General features: G+C 33.2%; 1 protein-coding gene across 1 annotated transcript; it reads left to right on the top strand.

Annotated features, from left to right (window-relative positions):
- The first annotated feature begins 1,101 nt into the window (after positions 1-1,101).
- LOC123673635 (methyl farnesoate epoxidase-like) lies at positions 1,102-15,944 on the top strand. The gene is made up of 7 exons (XM_045608221.1): positions 1,102-1,264; positions 4,193-4,444; positions 7,473-7,879; positions 7,934-8,039; positions 11,737-11,917; positions 13,649-13,908; positions 15,586-15,944. The coding sequence occupies exons 1-7, from the start codon at positions 1,177-1,179 to the stop codon at positions 15,762-15,764; spliced, it is 1,473 nt and encodes a 490-aa protein (XP_045464177.1). The 5' UTR covers positions 1,102-1,176; the 3' UTR covers positions 15,765-15,944.
- Positions 15,945-21,970: the final 6,026 nt, after the last annotated feature.

Here is a 21,970-nt window from a genome sequence, read left to right as displayed (position 1 = left end):
AGATGCTGAGACACGTTAATTTAAATAAAAAAAAAGAATAGATCAGTTTATCCAAAATTAATTTTATTATTGTAAAATATGAATGGGAAAAAAAGTTTCTTGCGAAACAAGGTTGAGGGGTGGCTTTTACTACCCCTTGCAATCATAGAGGAACACCTCCAAACATTTTTTGAATGATCTCTCGTCCGCGTAAAATATCTGCTCAATTTCATTCTTGTCAGTTTTTTGATTTTTAAGAAAAAATTCAAAACTGTTTTTCGAGCGCTATCTTCAGGGGGCTATAACTAAGCAGAGGGGCCCAAAAAAAGTTTATATGAAAGACCTACCCTATATTTTAACAAGGAATCACCCCCTAAATTTTTTCGCAACTATATTCATATATACACCCTGTATATATATATACAGGGTTCGAACTATTTAGAGGGGCACTACAGGGATATCGATAACCGTTAGAGATACAGGGTGGCTTAAATTACAAAAAAATTGCGTTATTCACAGATTAGTGTGTTGGTGTTAACAGATCCAAAATATCTTAGCAGATTCAAGATATCTTGAAAAAACTGAAAGTAGAGATTTTTTTTCTATATAACTCATTTGTTTCTGGAGATAACGAAATTCGGTTTGTAGTCAAGTGGCCCTCTAAATAGTTCTAACCCTATATTCCATAAATGTATGTTCTTGCTGTAGCTGTCTCGAAAAATAACGTAGAGAAAATTCTAAAGTTTATTAATGTTAATAGAGTGATGAACAAGTTCCCAAAAGATCGTATCTCGAATTTTTCCTTCAATAAAAGAATATAATAACCCCTAAAATAATATTGATATAATTCGAATATAGGTAATATTGTCATTGAAATGAGCAATTCTTGTGAAACGATTTATTTATATAGGAAAATTTAGAAAATAACAATGATAAATAGAACTGTTATCCTGTATATCTGACTTGGCCATCGGAAATGACATAATGAAAGAATACTTGAACTGGTCTATTATATGTTTTTCTTCAATAGATAGGTAATTTGAATAATTTCTCTATTTTTAGTGAGAGCAACTGGTTCGGGTCACCGTTTGATCTCCGAAAGTCACTTATGTACCGTGAAGATTGGGAAAGACCTTATTCAAGTTTTTGGGTCCGACCAGTTAAGGTCCTCGAAGGCAATCATTCTTTTCAATCGGGATGATATTCTCACTATTGTGTATTATCATATCATTGATCGCTATAATTTTATATTTAGAAGTGAAGAAGCCGAAAAATTACCCCCCAGGTATGAATATCATTTTGAATATTCAGTTCTCAAAACGTCAATTTTAATTTATTTGATGGATTTTTTTATAATATCGCGATTTATGAGAAATTTGAGTTAATTTTATAACCAAATATTTGAAATAATGATTTTACATTATTTTTAATTTACTGAGTAAATATAAAAGCATAATGTACACAATATCTTCTTATGGAAATTACTTAAAGATCATAGTCTCATACACTAATTGAAGAGTATTACTATCAAAATTTCTCAGATACGAAGAAATATTTGTAGAGTTTTCGATTACACCATTTCCGAAAACTCATTAAGAGTAACGACTCTTCAAATATTACTAATGAAGAAGTTTTTTGGAGTTTTCCCCAAAACTATTCATGTTTTTCATGAGATGGCACATAGATGCTCAGTTAGAGAAAATATGTATATACACTTGCAAAAAAACGCAACGAGATGATATTTGGTAAAATTTGAGGTCTCAGGTCTTTTTTAGTTGAATTTTCAAATTTTTTTTTCGTAATATTTAGATAAAATTAATAATTTCAACTTGCATTTTCACTCTTTGGTTATGATGGCTTATTATTCATCGATGTTATTATACAGGGTAAATTTGAAGTATGTTGTTAAATCCTAATTTCGAAACGTTCTGTGAAATAATTTCTTGGTCAAATTAACAATTTTCATTAAAAACCATTCCTTTTCATTATTTTTTTTTTGCTTCATGCCTTTTCGTGCTCCTGTTCATTTTTAAGAGACAAATGAACTTCAATCTACAGTTTACCCAATTTTAAGATATCTTATTTTTTGACAAGATGGATTTGCTTCTTGTGCCATAATATCAGTTGGACAGCTCAGTTTATGAACCTGAGAAGGCAACAATAAGTATATTGCTCAGATTATAATGATGAGCAATTGTTGTAAAATTATTTATGCAAACTTATTGAATTCAAATTGAAAAAAACTTCAAAACGAACCAATTCAACTGTAAAAACCTGGAGAAACGTACTTTTTACATCTTGTTCAGATCAATATTCCATATCACCAGCTCTAGTTCTTTTAACTTTCTGCCTAAATTTCTTTTCTTAAAGTAAACCGTTGATGACAAGTTTATTTCTATCTTAAAAATGAACTAGTGCACTTCAAGCCGTAAACCAAAAATAAAAGGTTGAAAAGGAACGACTTCTCAAAATAAAAGACTCGACTTGAACGAAAATTTGCTTTAAAATTGTTTATAAAATGGAAAATATTTATCGGAGAAGAAAAATCTTCGATTAATTACTAAAAAATCTAGTTAAAAAGGTTGTGTTAAAATTTGAGACTGATCGGTTCAGCTGTTTCCGAGAAATCTTGATCACCGATTTTGAAAACATAGTTTTGAGAAAAACGCGTTTAAAGTTTCAACTGTGAGACGCGCCTCCCTAACGAGCCTTCATAAATGTGTCTATAACTTCGAAAATATTCGTCTGATTGACATAAAATTTTGAGTGTGTATCCTCGAATATATGTATATTCAGAAAATACAAAAAAAACGATTTTTTGAAAATTACAAGTGTATGTAAGCCCTTAATAAAAATTGGTGTATAATTTGAAAAAATTTGACCACGAAATTATTCCGAAATTAGGGTTTAACAACAAACTCAAAAAGAGGTGAAATAAATCATTAACTACATAGAAATGTAATAATGATAATGATATCCAAAATGTTCTTTTTTTAACTACTAGATCACTGAACAATTGACGGTCATTTTTGAAATTTTGGCTTTATTTTATGAACAGAAATACGAAAATAATAACAAAATATTCATAATCTGTGAAAAAATCCTAAGTTGACATACCTATTCTCAATATGTTTGAGTAATTATAAGTATGCCTAAAAAAGTTTCCAAAAAAATTCCTATGAGGAATTTTGAAAGTTTGAAAGAACACGTCGATATTTAACGCCAAATTACTCGAAAATTGAAAACGATCAATTTGGAACTTTTCAATTGAAATACCATCTAAAACAAGTCAATCTAGACTCTAGAGCTGCAGCTTCCAAAGAATGCACTTTGAGAATAATTATAACAAAATGCATATATTTTTTTATTCGTCATAAAAATATTGGCAAGGAATTTTTAAAAATTATTTTATTCTTTAATTCGAATGGAAATTAAATAATGCCTTCCATCAAACATTACTTTTGGAAAAATACAATTATCTTCCTTCACATCAATGGTGGCTCAATTAGTCAATTATCATTAATCCAATGATTGAAATAGTAGCGTATCAAGAGGGAAAACCACGACGTGGTTGTTCAGTTCAAAACGAAATTAGAGATAATCCATTGTTTCTTCTAACAAATCACCGATTTTTATGGAGTTTTCAGATAATTTCTTCAAACGATAATCTACATTGTAGAAAGTGAATATTTTTGATTTGCGAATGAAAAAAAACAACAATTTCTGGCAACTTTTCGTTTTTTACAAAAAAATTGATGATATGTAATTTGTACAGAGCACTAATATTATTTTAAAATATTCTCGAAAAAAACTAAAAAAAAATCATTAGAAAAGTGGTAAAACTATAATTTAGTGAAAAATATAATCGAGCGTCGTACAGTGCTGCCTTCCACTTGTTTGCTTTGAAAAAAGGAAGGAGATGAAGTGAATGTACAACTTTGTATACCGTTTAAGGTTCGGTTATCTCAAGAATGCCAGAGGGGGAAATGAATGGGTACCAAAGTTTGACTGATACGCGAAGTGGTAATCCCTCTTAAGACACTAAAATATGTACATCACTAATCTTGGTTATGTAGTTTTTTTTGAATTGTAGAAGGTGTTGCTGTTATAACCATTTAAAATTGTATTATTCCTATTGAAAAACCCTTTCTACTGCTGGTAGTTACTTGCTTTCTTCTTAATTGTAAAAATTCTTTATTAATTTTAATTCAAGGTCCTTTATGGCTTCCTATAGTAGGCTGCTTATTCCAGTTCAAGAAACTCAAAGAAAAATTTGGATACCAGCATTTGGCTTGGCAGGAGCTGTATAACAGATATGGTGAGGTAGTTGGAACCAAACTAGGAAGAAAATATGTCGTGGTGGTTTTTGGAGAAGAGGCCGTAGCTCAAATTCTGACTAGAGAAGAGTTTGAAGGAAGGCCAAATGGGTTTATATTTCGGATGCGTACCTTTGGAAGGAGATTAGGTAAGATAAATTTATCAGTTCAGAATGATTTTTGAGGAAATTTTCCTCATGTAGACACTTCATGTTGGTAAATTATCATTTCTGCTTTTACTCGTCTACATTTTCGTTCATTTATTGCATACAATTCTTACTATGAGTGGTCATTCATACAGTGAAATAATCATTGCCATGAACAAAATTTTAATCTACTCCGTAGACTTCAAATTTAAGCGATTGTATCCTTGATTGACTTAAACGAAAATAATAATAAATAATAAAATATGACAACTAGAATTTTGTCGATGGTTACTTCAACAATATAATGTACTCATTTCAAGCTTTGTCTTCAAGGGGAAATTGGTGCATGAAAGTTCCTGGCGTGATGTAAGTTCTCTGCTTATTTTCTGCATGAATTCTTGGTCATTTCTCGAAGGTATAATATTTCGGATGATTCTCCTAAAATTGTTTTGGCAATAAGTCGAGACCAGACAACCTACTACAGATAGTCCTAGGTCAGGTCTGCCCAATTTGGTTTGTTGTTGCAGTGAAAAATACCAACAAGACCGTAGAAACAGGTTCCTACTCTTTACGTAAGACAAGAGAAAATATTTATGAGATACTTATTTTGAAGATGATCAGGACTGGTTTAGATGGTCCGTTCACATAGGATTTCGGCCGGAATTACCAAAAATTAATGAAGAGGAATGTTGAAAAGACCCTTCTTCAATCTGAAGCATTGGATTGAAGCTGATGATGAGATCGCCACAGTCATTTGAATTTCTATAAGAAATATATTTGAACTAATTCAATTAATTATTCATTCAGAGTTTGTGAACCTCATTTATCGGATTTGGGTATAATAATGAGATGAAAGTTCAACAGATGATTTCTGGAATAAATTTCCTCGGAATGTTGAAAGTATTTCGATTCGTTGTATAATAATAAATAGTAAGTAATAGGTGTGAATAATTTTATTAACAAATGTACCTTACGAAATATAATTTTGAATTGAAACTCATTACAAAAGATATCGAAAAAATGTATAATACATTTTTTAGAAATACCCACTAATATAAACCAAATAAAATAGAAATATCTCAATAAACATGGATTCGCGAAACTACAAGAATATAATACTAATCTGTAAGTACTGAAATTTATTGTTTCATTCTACAATGACAAGTAATACACCAACTCTTAATTAGGTTGCAATTTTTTTTTTCCTTTCATCAAATTTTTTCGATTTTCAAGTTTGAAAAAAGGTTGATTATGATAGGCATGTTCTTTATATAATAAATAAAAAAGGCTGACACTTAGTAATGAATGAAGAATAAGAAAAAGAAGTACGATTTCCAAGTGTATAAATATCTTAAGATATTACTTATCTGGTTGATATTTCGGCAAAATGACATCCCCATAACCATTGTCAAACAGAAGATTTCCACGTTATTACGTAGAAATCAAAATCGAAAGTCACCTAAAGAGAATGCACGCCATCGAAGAAGAGTAACGATATACCGGTTTCACCCTTGTTAGGGATCATCAGTACCGCATAACTCAACCCAAGATGACGAACAAACGAAATAGCAGGCACCTTATTCAACGCTTTTTCTTCATGTTCTTTTTAGCTTGAGAGTCTCATTCTGAAGATAACAAATCATCTAGCTCCGTCGTGATGTCAGGAACTTTCGAAAGCTTATCAAATTGCATAATATGCAAATTATTGCAACTCAAAAACAGTTGAGTTCAGACATGAAGTATTTTCGATTTTTAGATACTTAAGAGGGATTACGGATATTTTAAAAATATATCAGTGCTTTGTACAAAGTACACATCATCAATTATTTCCCGAAAAATGAAAAGTTACCAAATTTTTTTTTTGTAGCCGCAGATTGAAAATATTTATTTTCTTCCATGTAAATTATTGTTTAAGAAAATTATGTGAAAACCTCATAAAATTCGTTGATTTGTGAAAAGAAATATCTCTAATTTCGTTTTGAGCTGAACAGCCACGTGGTGGAGTTCCCTCTTAAGATAGGTACTTCATATCAGAGAATTATGGATAACTAGTTGCGGGATATCTTGTATACACAGAAAATCTAATACCAAAATTTTCTATGATTCTGATGACGCGGTTAACAGGAAATATTAAATAGAGATCAAAATATCTGAAACGTTAAGGATATATTGGGTTATTTTTTTTTTGATATTCTACTTGAGTTTTCGATGATTCTGATGATGCTATCAACACGAAATATAACATGATACTTGAAATTGTTTTTCCTACTCTACAAGCGAAATCTTAACCCAATCGAATTCGTAATTACGGAAATATTGGGTATTTCTTTTTAATATTCTTCTTGAATCTATGCATTGTTCTGATAATGTGATCAGCTTGAAATCCTGCATGGAACTTATTATTATTTTATATGAACACACATAATATCAACTCCGTCGGTAATTCCTTTTCCATATTCTTCTTGAATTTTTATCAGTATGGTAAGTATGATCACTCAATCAACATAAAGTTTTTTTTTGTTCTTATCTCGATCCAATCGGCAGTTTTCAAATTAATAGAAAAACAAAATTTCGAACCTCAGTTGAATTTTGCCAATAAATTCAAGTGAATCTTTTCTGAAAATTCCAAGTTTCTAGAGCCTTCCGTTTGAAAATCATATTGTATTTGGTTGGTTTGGCCGATAGAATTGAATTTTAAGACGGATTCGTCATCAGCTAATCGAAGCTTATCCTTGGAAACCATTTCTGGCTCAAAATTCGAAAATTGTAGACATTGTGATGAAATGGTAGATCGAAGAACGAAGAACGACGAAGAAGTCTTGAGAGCTTTCCATTCTGGATTATATTATGCGAAAAACATTCATGAGAGTTTTACCAACCAGTTCCCCGAGTTTCCTAGCAATCGAATAAAAAGTGTAGCCATTTATCAGACATACAAAGAAAATCCCTTCCAAACATGTCCAAAAATGTTGTTTTTGTCCTACTTATTTTTATGAAAATGAATTACTGTATTTATAATTCTCCACAACAGGTTTGGTATTTTCGGAAGGAGACTTCTGGAAGAAACAGCGTAAATTCTCAATACAAAGGCTGAAAAAATTCGGCTACGGAGGTAAGCAAATGATTGAAAAGGTAGAAGAAGAAACATCTTATTTGATGGAAGCTTTCATGAAGAAATGCGCGGATCCTATACTGATGCATGACGCTTTCGACGTCTCCGTCATCAATGTATTGTGGACAATGATAGCAGGAGAACGCTTCGATCTGGAAGATGCTAAGTTGAAGGAGCTCATGGGGATAATCCATGATGCTTTCAGAATGTTGGATATGTCAGGAGGTTTGTTGAACCAGATACCTCTTTTACGATACCTTGCTCCAAGGTCTAGCGGATACAGACAGATAATGAAAGTGATGCAAGGGTTATGGAATTTTTTGGAAGTAAGAAATAGTCTTTCCCATAGCGGTTATCACGTTCTGTGTTTTTTCTTCCAGGATACTGTTAAGGATCATAAGAACAACTTCAGTACAGACAACCCCAAAGACTTAATTGAAGCGTTTCTTCAAGAAATGAACACTCACAATGACGACACTTTTTCAGGTGAAACTCATTTCTATTTTGGCGAAATAATATGTATCGAATAGCAAAAGCTATAATAACAATATTCAATAATAACAGTAGTCCGAGAATTGATCAAAGGAATGCAAAATGTTTAAAGATATTCATATAGTCATAAGACTCCTTGGACTGATGATGATGATGGTTGGATCAATATCCAATCATTAAAACTTCAAATCAATCAAAATAGTTCAAAATGATCTCCAGGAATTGACTTCATTACTCACTAGTCACCACCAATTCTCTCTTAAATCTTTTATTGCCTGAAAACGGTTGCCTCACAGTAATACTTTTAATTTTGAAAAGGAAAAATGCAATTTTATCAGGGGAATAGAATTCTTGTTTTTCAATAATTCGTTCAAAATGATAGCCTTGTCCTTACAAGGTGGAAAAAAAACTCGTTGACTTTGCAGAACCTATGCTGCAAAAAAAAGTCAATGAGTTTTCTTTCCACGCGTCTGGTATTATTTGATGAATTTGACCTCTCATAACGTTCAGATAATATTCTTGAATTGCCTCACTTTCTGCAACGAACAACAAGTGCCGAAATTTTAGACTGAAACTGGCAATGAGGTTTATGAATGTGGGGTCAGAATATACTTTCTTTGCAGGAAGACACAAAATAAAAATTCAGTTAAAAGTAAATGGTCACAACAGTCAAAAGAAAAGTGAAAGCAATGACCAATATTGCAGATTGTTCTTATGTAGATATTTTACCCAACTGCCCATTAGTTTTTCTGATTTTTATTTACATCTGATGATGATTGAATATCGGGTGTCCCAAGGTGAGTGGCCTATTAGATTATTATGGAAACTATTTATGTTAAAGTTTTCAAATTTTGTGGATAGATATTTGGCCATGTAAGGTACATTTTTAAAATAATTTCACATTTCCAGTGTTGCCAGATGTACGACAATTTGGCAACAACTTTGTTATTTTGAATGGGACATCCGGTATTTCTATTTTTTTTATGATACTCCATAAAATATTGGATCTATTCACTCCTACTTGTCCATCCCTATCTTCAACGGTTTTTGAGTTATTAATTATTTTTCGAAATTTTTGATCAAATTGGCGTTTTACGAAAATGACTCTAGTTCGTTCAATATTTGAGATTTAAGTCAGAAATTTTGCAAGTCGTTAGATATTGATCTGATCTGTGTCACTGCTCTTGAATTATGGTTGTCAATAATACAGGACGGACCAAAAAAAATCATCATTTGCCAAGTTACCAAATTGTAAAAAAGTCTATTTTTTCAAATTAGACACCTAGTATATTTTTCAATTTTTGGAATCAGTACAACACACTCTACAATTTTTCTATTCACGTCCCTATACCTATCTCAACTGGATTCCGAGTTATATGCGTTATATGTGTATATCTTTCTTGAGCCATTATTTATAGAAAAACCTCGGAACAAAACACCTGTTAGGCAATTATTGTTTATTTTGACATATATGGATTGAACCGATTCATTGATATATCGATCTATGAACCACATAGAGAACATAACAATACAAAAGATATTAACACTTATTGAATCAATGTGAAATCTAATAAATGCATATAACTCGGAATCCAGTTGAGATAGGTATAGGGACGTGAATAGAAAAATTGTAGAGTGTGTTGTATTGATTCCAAAAATTGAAAAATATACTAGGTGTCTAATTTGAAAAAATAGACTTTTTCACAATTTTGTAACTGGGAAAATGATGAATTTTTTTGGTCCGTCCTGTATTATTGACAACCATAATTCAAGAGCAGTGACACAGATCAGATCAATATCTAACGACTTGCAAAATTTCTGACTTAAATCTCAAATATTGAACGAACTAGAGTCATTTTCGTAATACGCCAATTTGATCAAAAATTTCGAAAAATAATTAATAACTCAAAAACCGTTGAAGATAGGGATGGAAAAGTAATAGTGAATAGATTTAATATTTTATGGAGTATCATAAAAAAAATAGAAATACCGGATGTCCTATTCAAAATAACAAAGTTGTTGCCAAATTGTGGTACATCCGGCAACACTGGAAATGTGAAATTATTTTAAAAATGTACCTAACATGGCCAAATATCTATCCACAAAATTTGAAATTTTTACCATCAATAGTTTCCATAATAATCTAATAGGCCACTCACCTTGGGACACCCGATATATGTATGATTATTCTTACGAGGTTTTAAATCATTTAAAAATGCATTCAAATCATTGAATCGTTTTGTAATATCAAAATTCCTCATAGAAAATTTCCCGGGAGTGATTACAAAAGCAGTTATTCCAAAAAAAAACATTCTAAGAATATGTTATATCAAATCACAATTATGCTAATAGGTCATTTTAAGATATTCACAATAACAGTCTATCCACAGAATTGAGCTTTCAAAACCAAAGTTATGTTTTTTTAAAAAGTAATCTAGTGTTCCTATTTGAACAAACATAACATTGGTACATAGTTTAGTGATTAAAAATCCTGCGAAAAAGTCGAGCATGCCACTGGATTGTACTTAAAAAAGTAATAATAATAATAGAAATTTATTCTCAAAAACACATCAAATATGTATAGAGAACACGTCAAAAACAAAGGAAAATTCTATTTCACTAGAATATTACAACATTAACAAAAGAAGCAATGAACGTTTAGATCTCATGTTGCAAGAAATTTTTGAACAGTATAGGGTTCAATATCTATAAACAACCTATTCAATTTGGATTTAAAGATGTGAAATCTATCAATAGCTTGTAGTTCTCTAGGTATTTTATTGAAAAATGTGATGCACATGTATTCGACATTCGAGTACCTGTATAATGTTTCAATTTCAGACCTCTATCATCAGTATTAACGGATATATACATTTTTTTCGAAACCGCCATTTTTCCAATTTTCACCTATAACTCGAAAACAAATGAAAGTGGCCAAAAATAAATACTATTCTTATCAGATTCTCAGAAAAAGGGAACGAGAACGTGGTATCAGATTTTGTCTATTTCCTCTGATTTGAACTCGGATTTAAAAGCTGTACATGCTACAACATCGAAATTTGCCCACCCTGTACTCAAACGCTCCTCTTTTCAAGTCTTTTCAGTCGAAAAATTCGTCTTTGCTTTCAAAATAGGCAATCACTTCCTCATCAGATCCGAATTTCTTTCCCTGGAGCACTGAATTTTGCTTTAATCAAGGTGTATATTCTACACCATATCTCGGCTGCTTTTGAATGAACTGTACCACTGACCATTTACCGGGAGACTAATGTATAATTTCAGTACTTCTTGACTTCTATATTTAAAATTCAGGACAGATCCTTAATTATATATTTTCATCCATTGTAAACATCATAATTACAAAGCCTTTTAGAGAAACTCACTGAATGAGCAATGTAAAGGAACAAAATGACATATTTAGTTCCATTACTCTCGTCACTATCTTGAAAATCTTAACATGTATAATGAGTTAAATTCAGTAAAATTTCCTATTTAGAATAATTTCGAATGTTAATATTCGAAACTGTTGGGAACAATCATAGAAATCATGTGTAAAGGATGACGAAGGGATTATTCAAAAAACAAAAAAAGAATAACGGATATCCCCCAAGGAAAAGCGCTAACCGCAGACATGTGTTTCGAACTTTCGGCCCTCATCATAGTAATGCACTGATATTGATGTTTTCTTTAGATGAACAGCTCATCGCATCCTGCTTGGATCTTCTAATGGCAGGATCTGAAACAACTAGCAACACCTTGAGCTTTGCTGTCGTTTATATGCTTGAAAATCCGGAAGTAATGAGAAGAGTACAGCTGGAACAGGACAAAGTAGTAGGCAGAAATCGTTGCCCAAGTTTACAAGATTCGGTCAGGTATGGAAAACAATCTCCAAAATACCATTGCATCAAAATATCTACTTCCTTTGAGCGCTTGAAACAACAGGTCCTGAATATGCTAAGTACTCTGAAAGTTAAAAAAGACTAGAGAACTTAGGGGTGTTTCAATAAGAGCAAAATAGTTTTTATGGCAATGTCATCATGACTAAGATACCTAGAAACCCTGGAGTGTGCATTGATTCGATTTTGTTTCAGACTCTCTGAGATAGTCCACTAGCTGTTTTGGCTATCACTTACCAGAGTTCTGTGAGGTGGCGCTCTTCAGAAGTTTGAATTCCCACTATCTGTCTGTCACCTCTTGAAAATAAAATAATGAATTGATGAACTGCAAACTATCAGAAGAAATTACAATTTAATTCATATCGAATTTATAATGAAATTATTGGAATATAATGGCATACGGCTATTGGTCTGTTCAGAGCATAGAATGCAAAATATTATTATTCTATACTCAAAGGTCAAATATAAACGATGTATGCGCCATCTGAAACTCTGGTGATCTCTCAAAATCAAGTAGGCCTAAAACTGAAAAATTCCCGTTTTGTCTAAAAATTTTACATGGGGTGATAAAGGGTTTTCTAATAAGTGGTTTAATCAATTTTGGTTTTAAAAAACGGAATCTGACAAATGGCTACAATTGCAGCACCATATACTTTTCTTGACCCATTTTGCATATTTGCGACTGTATGTCATCGATAACTTCACGAATTCCAACTTTGAGGTCTTGATCGATTGTGGAGCATTGGCATAGACCAAGTCTAAAATGTTGAATCTTGGAGACCAATACGCTCTATTAGTGATGACGTCACACACCGCCATTTTAGTTCTTCTGTCAGTGTTCGGAATCCAAACAAACAAGTTGTCATTCAAATTAGTACGTTGTCGTTGAAGAAATTGGCTTATTTTGATAAATAAGATTATTTAAGGAACGATTTTACTATTATTTGATAGACAGAAGGAACGAGATTAATGCCAGTAAGTTGAAACTCGAAGTTCATCTAATAAACACGGCTTTGTACAAAATCTGGGGAATGATACAGGATTTAAACTTGCTGGTATTAACCTCGTTCCTTCTGTCTATCATCAATACTGAAATCGTTCCTCAAATACTCTTATTTATGAAAATAAGTCAATTCCTTCAACGACACCGTACTAATTTGAATGACAATTTATTTGTTTGGATTCCGAATACTGACAGGAGAACCAAAAATGGCGGTGTGTGACGTCACACTAATAGAGCGTATTGTGATCACCTGGGCGAGAAATAACATGACCAGGAAACTTTTATACAAAATTAATGTTTGTTTTGTTGCGTATGTGGAACATAGTGTCGTTTTGTTGAAAATAAACGTCGTCCACATTAGCATCTTCTGAAAATGGACTTAATCACTGAAAATGGTTTTGGATGAAGATCCGGATTATTTCTGTAGTGAATTTTAACAATTTAAATGTTGAAATGTGAATCGTTTCATTTGAAGTAATGGGGTAGTTTTTACTCATCAAAATATGACAAAAGTGATAGCTTCCCGGATAGCGGGCAATTCAAAATGAAACCAATAGGTTTCATTTTGAATTATCCAATAAGAATTGGATACTACTGTATTTACTCTGAATTTGAATCTTTCATTTCTTTTGATACACCCTTCATTTCTAACTATTTAATTCATTATTCTGTATTTATGTTTTTCTCTGTATTCTGAAAACCAGGTTACCCTACACAAACGCAGTTCTGAAAGAAGTTCAACGGATTGCCAATATTCCTCCTGTTGGAATAGCTCATAGAGCAGTAAGAGATGCAGAATTGTTCGGTTATACCATTCCAGAAGATACAATTGTACTAACGAGCCTATACAGTGTTCACATGGACCCTAAGACTTGGAAAGATCCACATGTTTTCAGACCAGAACGATTTCTTGGAGAAGAGGGAAAAACGATAAGGGAAAGGGCTTTTCTTCCTTTTGGTTATGGTAAATAATTATTTCTACAAGCGTGCGCTTTCAACTCTTTTTCCACGGCACTTTGCCCACACCTCGCTTGGTAGACCAATGAAATTGGGCTTTTGAGAAGTCGTTTCTACGGAAACGCAATAAATAAACAGATACTGTGGAATAATATTTCTCACTATATGAGCAATACATAGTTTTGAAATTGAGTAAGCTATGAAGAATACGCTACTTCCCATAGCAGATGTAGGAAAACTCCTTTTCTCACTCGTGTGTTCTTCCCCACAGTTGAGAAAAGCTGGACTTTCCACACTTGTTGCACAATATACTATTCCGCACTTGTTAGGAAAATAATATTATCAAATGCAATTTACATACCAAGTAACAATGTGAAATTTTAATACCTAGTTTCCTGTGTAGGTTTCTATACATTATGAAGTGATCAATTTGAGGTCAAATTTTGAATAGAAATTGTATCAACCCAGCCTTCATGGCCTTCTATATGTATATCTGAATATTTGAATTGAAAGGTATATGCAGCCTATAAAACATTTCGCTTTATGAAGTGTTGCTGGCACTTTGTAGGCGGTATTTGTTATTTATTGCCTTTATTGCACAGTGCACACTAGTTTTAGGTTACACAGCGCAATAATCCCTCTAAATGTTTATTATTTCACAAATTATGGAAGAAAGACCTCTCAAATGATTAATAATATTTCACTCATCTTGGCTATGCGTATGCTTGATTTTGATCTTACGTATTCCCCTATCACCTGCTCGGATCGTATAGTTCTAGTGATTGTACCTACAATAGGCTTTCTTTCTACTGCTCGCTGACAATATAATTTAATGATATCCGATTAACTGCATAGAACTTTTAATTTTATTCCATTATTCCGCAGAAAAATGACAAATATCCATTAAATTCTTTGAGTTTTCTTCATTTTTTGTATACTAAGTTACTCACTTACTTACTAAGTTAGTAAGTAGTAAGCGGAGATAGCAATGGCAGCTTGTGAGCTATTTAAGAGGTAGTAATATAGAACGTACCTAAGTAGAAGCAAATAAAAATTTGAAAACATTCAGAATGTGTTTTTAAAATGAACGTTATGAAGAAGAATTTAAGATTAAAACGAAAAGAAAAATACAGTTTTTTCAACAGCCTGTAAATGAGACGAAGCAGACGGAAGCCATCCATTTCGATTAATTTCCTATTATTTGTCAATTCGGGAAAGATATTATATTTTGAAGTCAATTCCATTTTGTCAATTAAATCCAAATATTCAATACACGTAACAAAGTATCACTATCAAACGAAACGAGATAATGCATTCGAAGGCAATTCGAGTCAATTCGGATGCAGCATCTAAACCACGTTGATACAATCTATCCCTCTTGCCTCTGGAGATAATTTTCAATTGCTGAAAATAGAGCTGAGCTGGATTACCGGTTTCTAAGGAATTATTAGCAGCCAAATCGGTTAGAGGCGAATAAACCTTATCTACACTTTGATGAAATTATGAAATTGGATATTTTCATTCTCGAAACAATAAACAATGGCAATACTAAATTGAAGAATGAATAAGATCATCGCTAAAAATACAGTACGTCAATTCTTTACTCGAATTCTTGCACATCAAATGTATTTTAAAAAATAACATTAAATTTTGACAATAAAAACCACCTAATGCTTGATTTCAGGAAAACGTCAGTGTTTGGGAATTTCTCTGGCGAAAGCTAATTATTTCCTATTCTTCACTTCACTACTACATCGGTTCAACTTGGAAAAAACACCTGGAGAACTTCAGCCAGATATTAATGGATATGATGGCATCACCTTATCACCTAAACCATTCAAAGTAAAACTCGTACCACGGTGAAGACATTGTTGAAAATAAGAAAGAAAGCAGCAACATATTAAGACTGAGACTCATTTTTTTCAGAATTATTAACCGTTCTAAAGTTGAGTATATTATAAGTTTAACAAAATAATCTGTTGAAATTTCATCAATTTGAAACAGTGTATTTGAATATAGAATGCATTATATTATTTGAATTAATTTAGTCGTTTGAAATATGTGTGACTCAAGGAGTCATGGGAAATTCCAGAATGTCGTGTATAATATATACATAAAAAACAACTGATGTTTATAAATGAAAATGGTTCACTTCTGGTTGGTTTTCATCAACTGATGTTTATAAAGGACAGGGCCGCCGTTAGATATTTTAGCGCCCCGGCAAAATAAAATTTCATCGCCCTGCTTTACCTGATTTATATGAATTTTCGTTAAAGGAGCCTCTGTCATTCTTCTCAGGCATCTTTTAATTTTCATATAAAATCGTATTTTTCAACTTAAAATCTCCATTGTCAATTTTATTAAACGACGTTTTGCCGATTACCCACATCAAAAAACGCCCTGCATTGTTTAAAAGGACGAGGCTCTATTCATAAGTCCAATAAAAAGAAGACGTAGTTCTTAAAGGATGCAAAAAGTCTCGTTTTATTAAATGACTTTGCGCCCCTACAATTTGGCGCCCCGGAAAATTGTCCGGTATGCCGCTCTTGGCGGCGGCCCAGATAAGGGAAAATGTATACTTTTGGTTGGTTTTGAGATAATAATAATAATAATAAATCTTTATTATACCCAACAGGAGAGTTCCCAATTAGAGGGTACAAATAAATAAGTATTTCATAAATAAGAAAAAGACATCCCAGAAATCAAAACTCAAAATTTTCTACGAATATAAAAATTAACTACAATACTATAACTATAAAAACACATCAAAACTTAGTTTATTAGCACTTTCACAAAACCCATACACAGGGGCTCGTCGAAGTATGTTGGTCCGAGTGGTAGGCAGGCCAAACGCCAGCGGATGTCTGGTTACCACTCTCAGAACCAGGATGTTGACTCAGGAAAGCAGGAAAGGGCAGTCTATTCTTCCGCTAAGGAGCTTCTGTGCGAATCTTGCGCACTGTATGGTCTGACGTGTAAGGAAAGTTGAAATTCCCATTTCCTCCATGATACCCGAAAGATCAGCACCACGCTCAGAATACCTCCCCGTCCTCCTGAACATGATATACTTAAGAAATTTCCTCTGGATTCGCTCAACCGGAGTGAGATGAGTTGCATATATTGGAAACCATATCAAATTAGCATATTCCAACTTACTAACAACAAGCGAGAAGTAAACGCTTCTAAGAGCAGACAAATCATCAAACTCCCTAAAGCTTCTGAAGAGGAATCCCAATGACCTACAAGAAGAGGCACACATCTCTTCAATGTGTGGGACAAAACTCAAATCGCTGTCAAATAGGACTCCCAGGTCACGAAAGCGGCTTCCAGCAGCAATCAGGTGTTCTCCAATATGATAATTAAAAGTGAGCGACTGCATTTTTCTCGTGTGAGCAACTTTAAAGCACTTTTTCAAATTCAAAATAATCCCATTCCGCAAGCACCATCCATGGACAAACTCCAGACTAGATTGAAGACGCAAAACATCAGCAGTTCGACATATCCTCAAATAAAGCTTCAAATCATCCGCATAGGCCAAAGCCCTGCAACTAAGAGAGCACAGAAGATCGTTTATGAAGATGACAAACAATAATGGACCTAGATTAGATCCTTGAGGAAAGCCAGTTTTGAGCTCATACTCGTAAGATTTGAAGCCATTATAAAATACGTAATCCATCCTCTCCTTCAGATAAGAACGCATTAGAAACAGAAAAGAAGGAGCTAAGCCAAATGATCCAAGTTTTCTCAAAAGCAATAGGTGATCTATAGTATCCAAAGCACGTGAAAAATCTGTATAGATGACATCTATCTGACCTCCGTCATCAAGAGACTCTGCAAGATCTTGCGTTAATGTGGCCAAGTTAGTTACTGTTGACCTACCTCGTATGAAACCATGCTGCCTTGAGGACAAATGTGGCTTAACATGATGGTAAATAGATGAATATAATATCTCCTCGTAAACCTTGGCGAAATTTGGCAGCACAGAAATAGGTCGGTAGTTTTCTACAAGAGATGAATCGCCTTTTTTAAATATCGGAATGATATGAGCTCTCTTCCATCTATTGGGAAAGGTAGAGGTACGATGGCTCATGGATATAATTAGTTGCAAGATAATGATAACACTCAATTTTCATGAGTAGGTACTATGGTCTTCAGATATTATTGCAGGAAAAATTAATACGACCCGATCAAAAATAAGGCAAAAGATATCCTGTACTGGGGAAAACCATCAGAGCCCGTGGAAGGGAGCAACTCATAACCTCTCACACATTCCTGTTTCTGCGGTTCAAAGGTTTGTATACTATTATGGCAGATTCAGTTAGTCACAACATTTTTTGCGTACATATTCCAGAGAAATGGCAAAAATACAAAAAAAAAACACCAAAAACTGGGATAACTACTAAAGATGAACTGATTTCCAAAGAAGGATGACTCGTGGTTGTAGAAAAAATTACATTAGGCCTACAAAGAGACGCAGAGCCAAGGATCACGAACTTTTAAACGATGAAACTAAACGGACAAGTCCGCACTTGCCGAACATGTTCTCACCGACGGACACAGCATCTTATCTTTGAATAAAGAAATTATCCTAGATATAAAGCGAACGAATATAGAAGCCATCGAAATATGCAAATTTTCAATAAGAGAAGAAAGAAGAAACGCTTATAATTCATAGCACTTGGTTACTAGCGGAAGATCGCACGAAAACTGTTTGAGAAAATATAAATAACGCATCCGGACACAATCAACATTCATCAAAGAGGGTACTTTCACCCCAACCTAACCTTTTTTTAATGGAGGGAAATCCACTTTATGGACACCAAGCCAATCTCGACAAGTATGAAGCTCCTGTCGGCACCTATTGGGTAGTGTGGGGCTTACGTTAAGGGCATACTGACTAAAAACCTCCATTACACCTACACCGAACCCGTAGAAAAAGGTTTCTCTTACGCGTTCAGCCTCAGTGCAGTCGGTTCACCAAGAGTTTGGTACCCTACGGTGCAATGCCCGTCTTTGTGGGAAGCTGTCCTCTCCTAGGGAGTGTGAGATAGGGCAAACGCAATTCGTTTCTGGTGGTAGAGCCATCCATTAGCCTTAAAAGCGTAAGACAACTACCCACCTATGAGCTCCCTCGTTCCGTGGTTTCCCTCATAGCTCTGATCACAGAACTTATCCTTGAGGTAGTTCCTCGCAGGGACTTTGTCGGCAGGTCACCTCCCTTTGAACTTAATCTTCCACAAGGAGACTCCTCTTGACCCTGGTCTCGACCCAAGGGTCTTGAGATCTCTGCGTATAAGCACGACTACGCAAATCCTATGTCCTCACAGCATATTATTCACCTGAGTTCGTGCCGGGAAGTTATAAGAGGGGAGTTTTATAAATATTGCCATATTGCCAATAGGCTCTCGGCCTCTTGTGTCTCGTTCTTCTAGACCTGTCAATAGTTTTCACCTACCTTTATGGCCCCTGTCTGGCTGGTTTTGCGCCTTTACCCGAGCCTTTACCTTCCCCATAGTGGATCCAGCCGGCAGGCTGGCTGGCTGCTCTGCTTCTCTTTTCGTGTTGCTCGTTTTGCTAGAACCTGTCACTTGGAGGGGGTAGAGATTCGATGATGTTTTTTAGGAGTGGACGAGATATTGGCAAGAATGTTATATTAACGATGAAAAAGCTCCGAGAAGACACAAGAGGCCGAAAATGGTACTTCCTAGAAAGTGCGTGTTAAGCCAAAAATCGACTGACACAGAGACTGTGTCTATACTACTATTAGTTACACCAACCTTTTTTATTGGTATATTGGTATTTGCAAAAGAGAAGTTCAAATTTCAATCGACATTCAATTTGGATTGGAGAAATCCAGCGTCGAGTAGTTCAACTATCTAGAGACCTCTAAAGATGCTTACCGTAATAGTAAGCGAAACTTCAGGTGAAAAATCAAGAAAATCATAGAAGAAAGCTCGGAATGTGCCAATTCTATATATCAATATTGTTAAGAAAGAACTTTGAGGCATATTTTATAAATATGAGAAAATGTTCAAAGTACTCATTTTGAAGCAAAAATTTAGAAAATTTCAGTAAATAAATATATATAAATTTTCAATTTATTATTTCTTAAAGAAACAACTTAGAGACCATAATTCTAAAATAAGTTATATCTATTTATCAAAATTGTCGAGTAATGATGATGACCAAGATGAAGATGAAGTAAAATACATAACCTTTTTTTCCTATTTGGTTTTACCCCAATTTCCATTTATAAAATGTAAACGTATCAATCTTTCAATTTTATCAGAATTTTTAAATATTTAAAATCTGTCTTATCATCTCTTGAAATCAAAACTAGCTCTAGTCCAACTGTAATAATATTGATTGCAATACTCAATTGGTTCATAAAATTAAGATCATTACACAGCTATTTCGCTCGCTTATTTCTGCAATAATATAATGATATCATACTTAAATATGATTAATGGTGTTTTCAACATTGAATAAACAGTTTCGTAAGACAAAGAGTTCTCTAACTACGCTAAATTAATGGAATGGGATTCAGCCGAGAAAGTATTTTATTTACAGGGTGATATATGACATGATTTTATCTACTGATCAGTTCTCAAAGCACTATGCAATTTAATATTATTGTTTAATAATTTCTTTTATATTGCTGCATATCTCAACTCGTAAATTTAAAAAAAAACATGTAATAACTATCACGTTCGGGTTCAACCCAATTGCTACCTAAAATATTTTTTGGGCAATTGCCGATAAAAAAAATTTTTGATTGTATATTGCAAAAATTGTTATTTCTAATCACTCTTCTGTCAGTTATGCAAGCATTAATGCTCTTTTGACCTTTTCTCCTCTTCGAATAATTACAGAAGGTTAAACCAAAAATGTATGCATTTATTATCATATCGAAGCTATATTATAATATTAATTATTATATAGTTTTTGGGCGAAAAACATATATAATTAACGAATCAATAAAAATGTACCTACAATATTTTATAATAATAAACATAATACGAGCAGACGTTTACTTATAGGGGTGTTCGCCTGTTTGCTCCTTTCAAATAAAATTTATCTTCTGGATAAACGTTCTACATGAGAATAATAAATAATATACATATATACATAATATCCCTTCCACATACCTACGCATATTAAAGTCCAAAAAATGTTCTAGATTTTATATGGTACACAAGGGCGTAGATTATTTTTTTCTTGGTGGGGGTATTCGAAAAAAATGTTTTACGACAACGTTTACTCATATATGTAATGTGAGAAAGAAAAGTTTGATAACGAAATTTGAATAAATATTACTCGAAATAATAGCATTTTTTTTAATAACCGATTCAATTGCTCATACCTTTTACAGGGTATTCCTAAATTGGAGGTACAAATAACAATAAGAGATTCCTTGAATAATTCTAAGAATAAAATGTCCTATACATGGGCCCGTAAACGCTTTGTTTTCGAGAGAGAGGGTGTTTCTTGTAGTCCTAATTTTTTGTGATGCTGATTACAACAGTTTATCGAATCTTTATTAATCTTCTCTACAGATTGAGTAAATAAGTACCAAAACTTTAAATTAATTTTATTCATCTCAGTAGCAAAAATGCGATCATATAAGTGGTCAATCAAAGCTAAAAGGAGATAAAAGACCGAGTAAAAGACTACTGGTACCGGTAGAATGCGTTATCTTAAAGTTGTTCGCAGACGTTTCAAGAATGGATTCAGAGAAGGTGGCAAAAAAATAACCAAAACTGAATCTCATATACCTATGTTGATACTGGATTAATAATAATAATTTTTCTGAGGATTATTGAAGAATTGTTTTACAAGATCCGACAAGAAACCAAATAGTGTAGAATTGGACCAGATTTTCTTATACAATTTTCTCAACTATCAGTGATTTACCAAAAAAAAGTTCTGGTGAAAAGAAGCGGACACTCTTCCAGAAAAAATATCACCTTGTAGATTTGCTTTTAAAATTAGCATATCACAGGATGAAAACTTTATATCTATACCAAATTCGAATCGAATATCTTGTGAAGGTAAGTTTCTATGAAAAA

The sequence above is a fragment of the Harmonia axyridis genome, chromosome 2 (genome assembly GCF_914767665.1).
Source record: "Harmonia axyridis chromosome 2, icHarAxyr1.1, whole genome shotgun sequence".
NCBI classification, from domain to species: Eukaryota; Metazoa; Arthropoda; class Insecta; order Coleoptera; family Coccinellidae; genus Harmonia; species Harmonia axyridis.
This window is presented reverse-complemented; position numbering and strand designations above follow the sequence as displayed.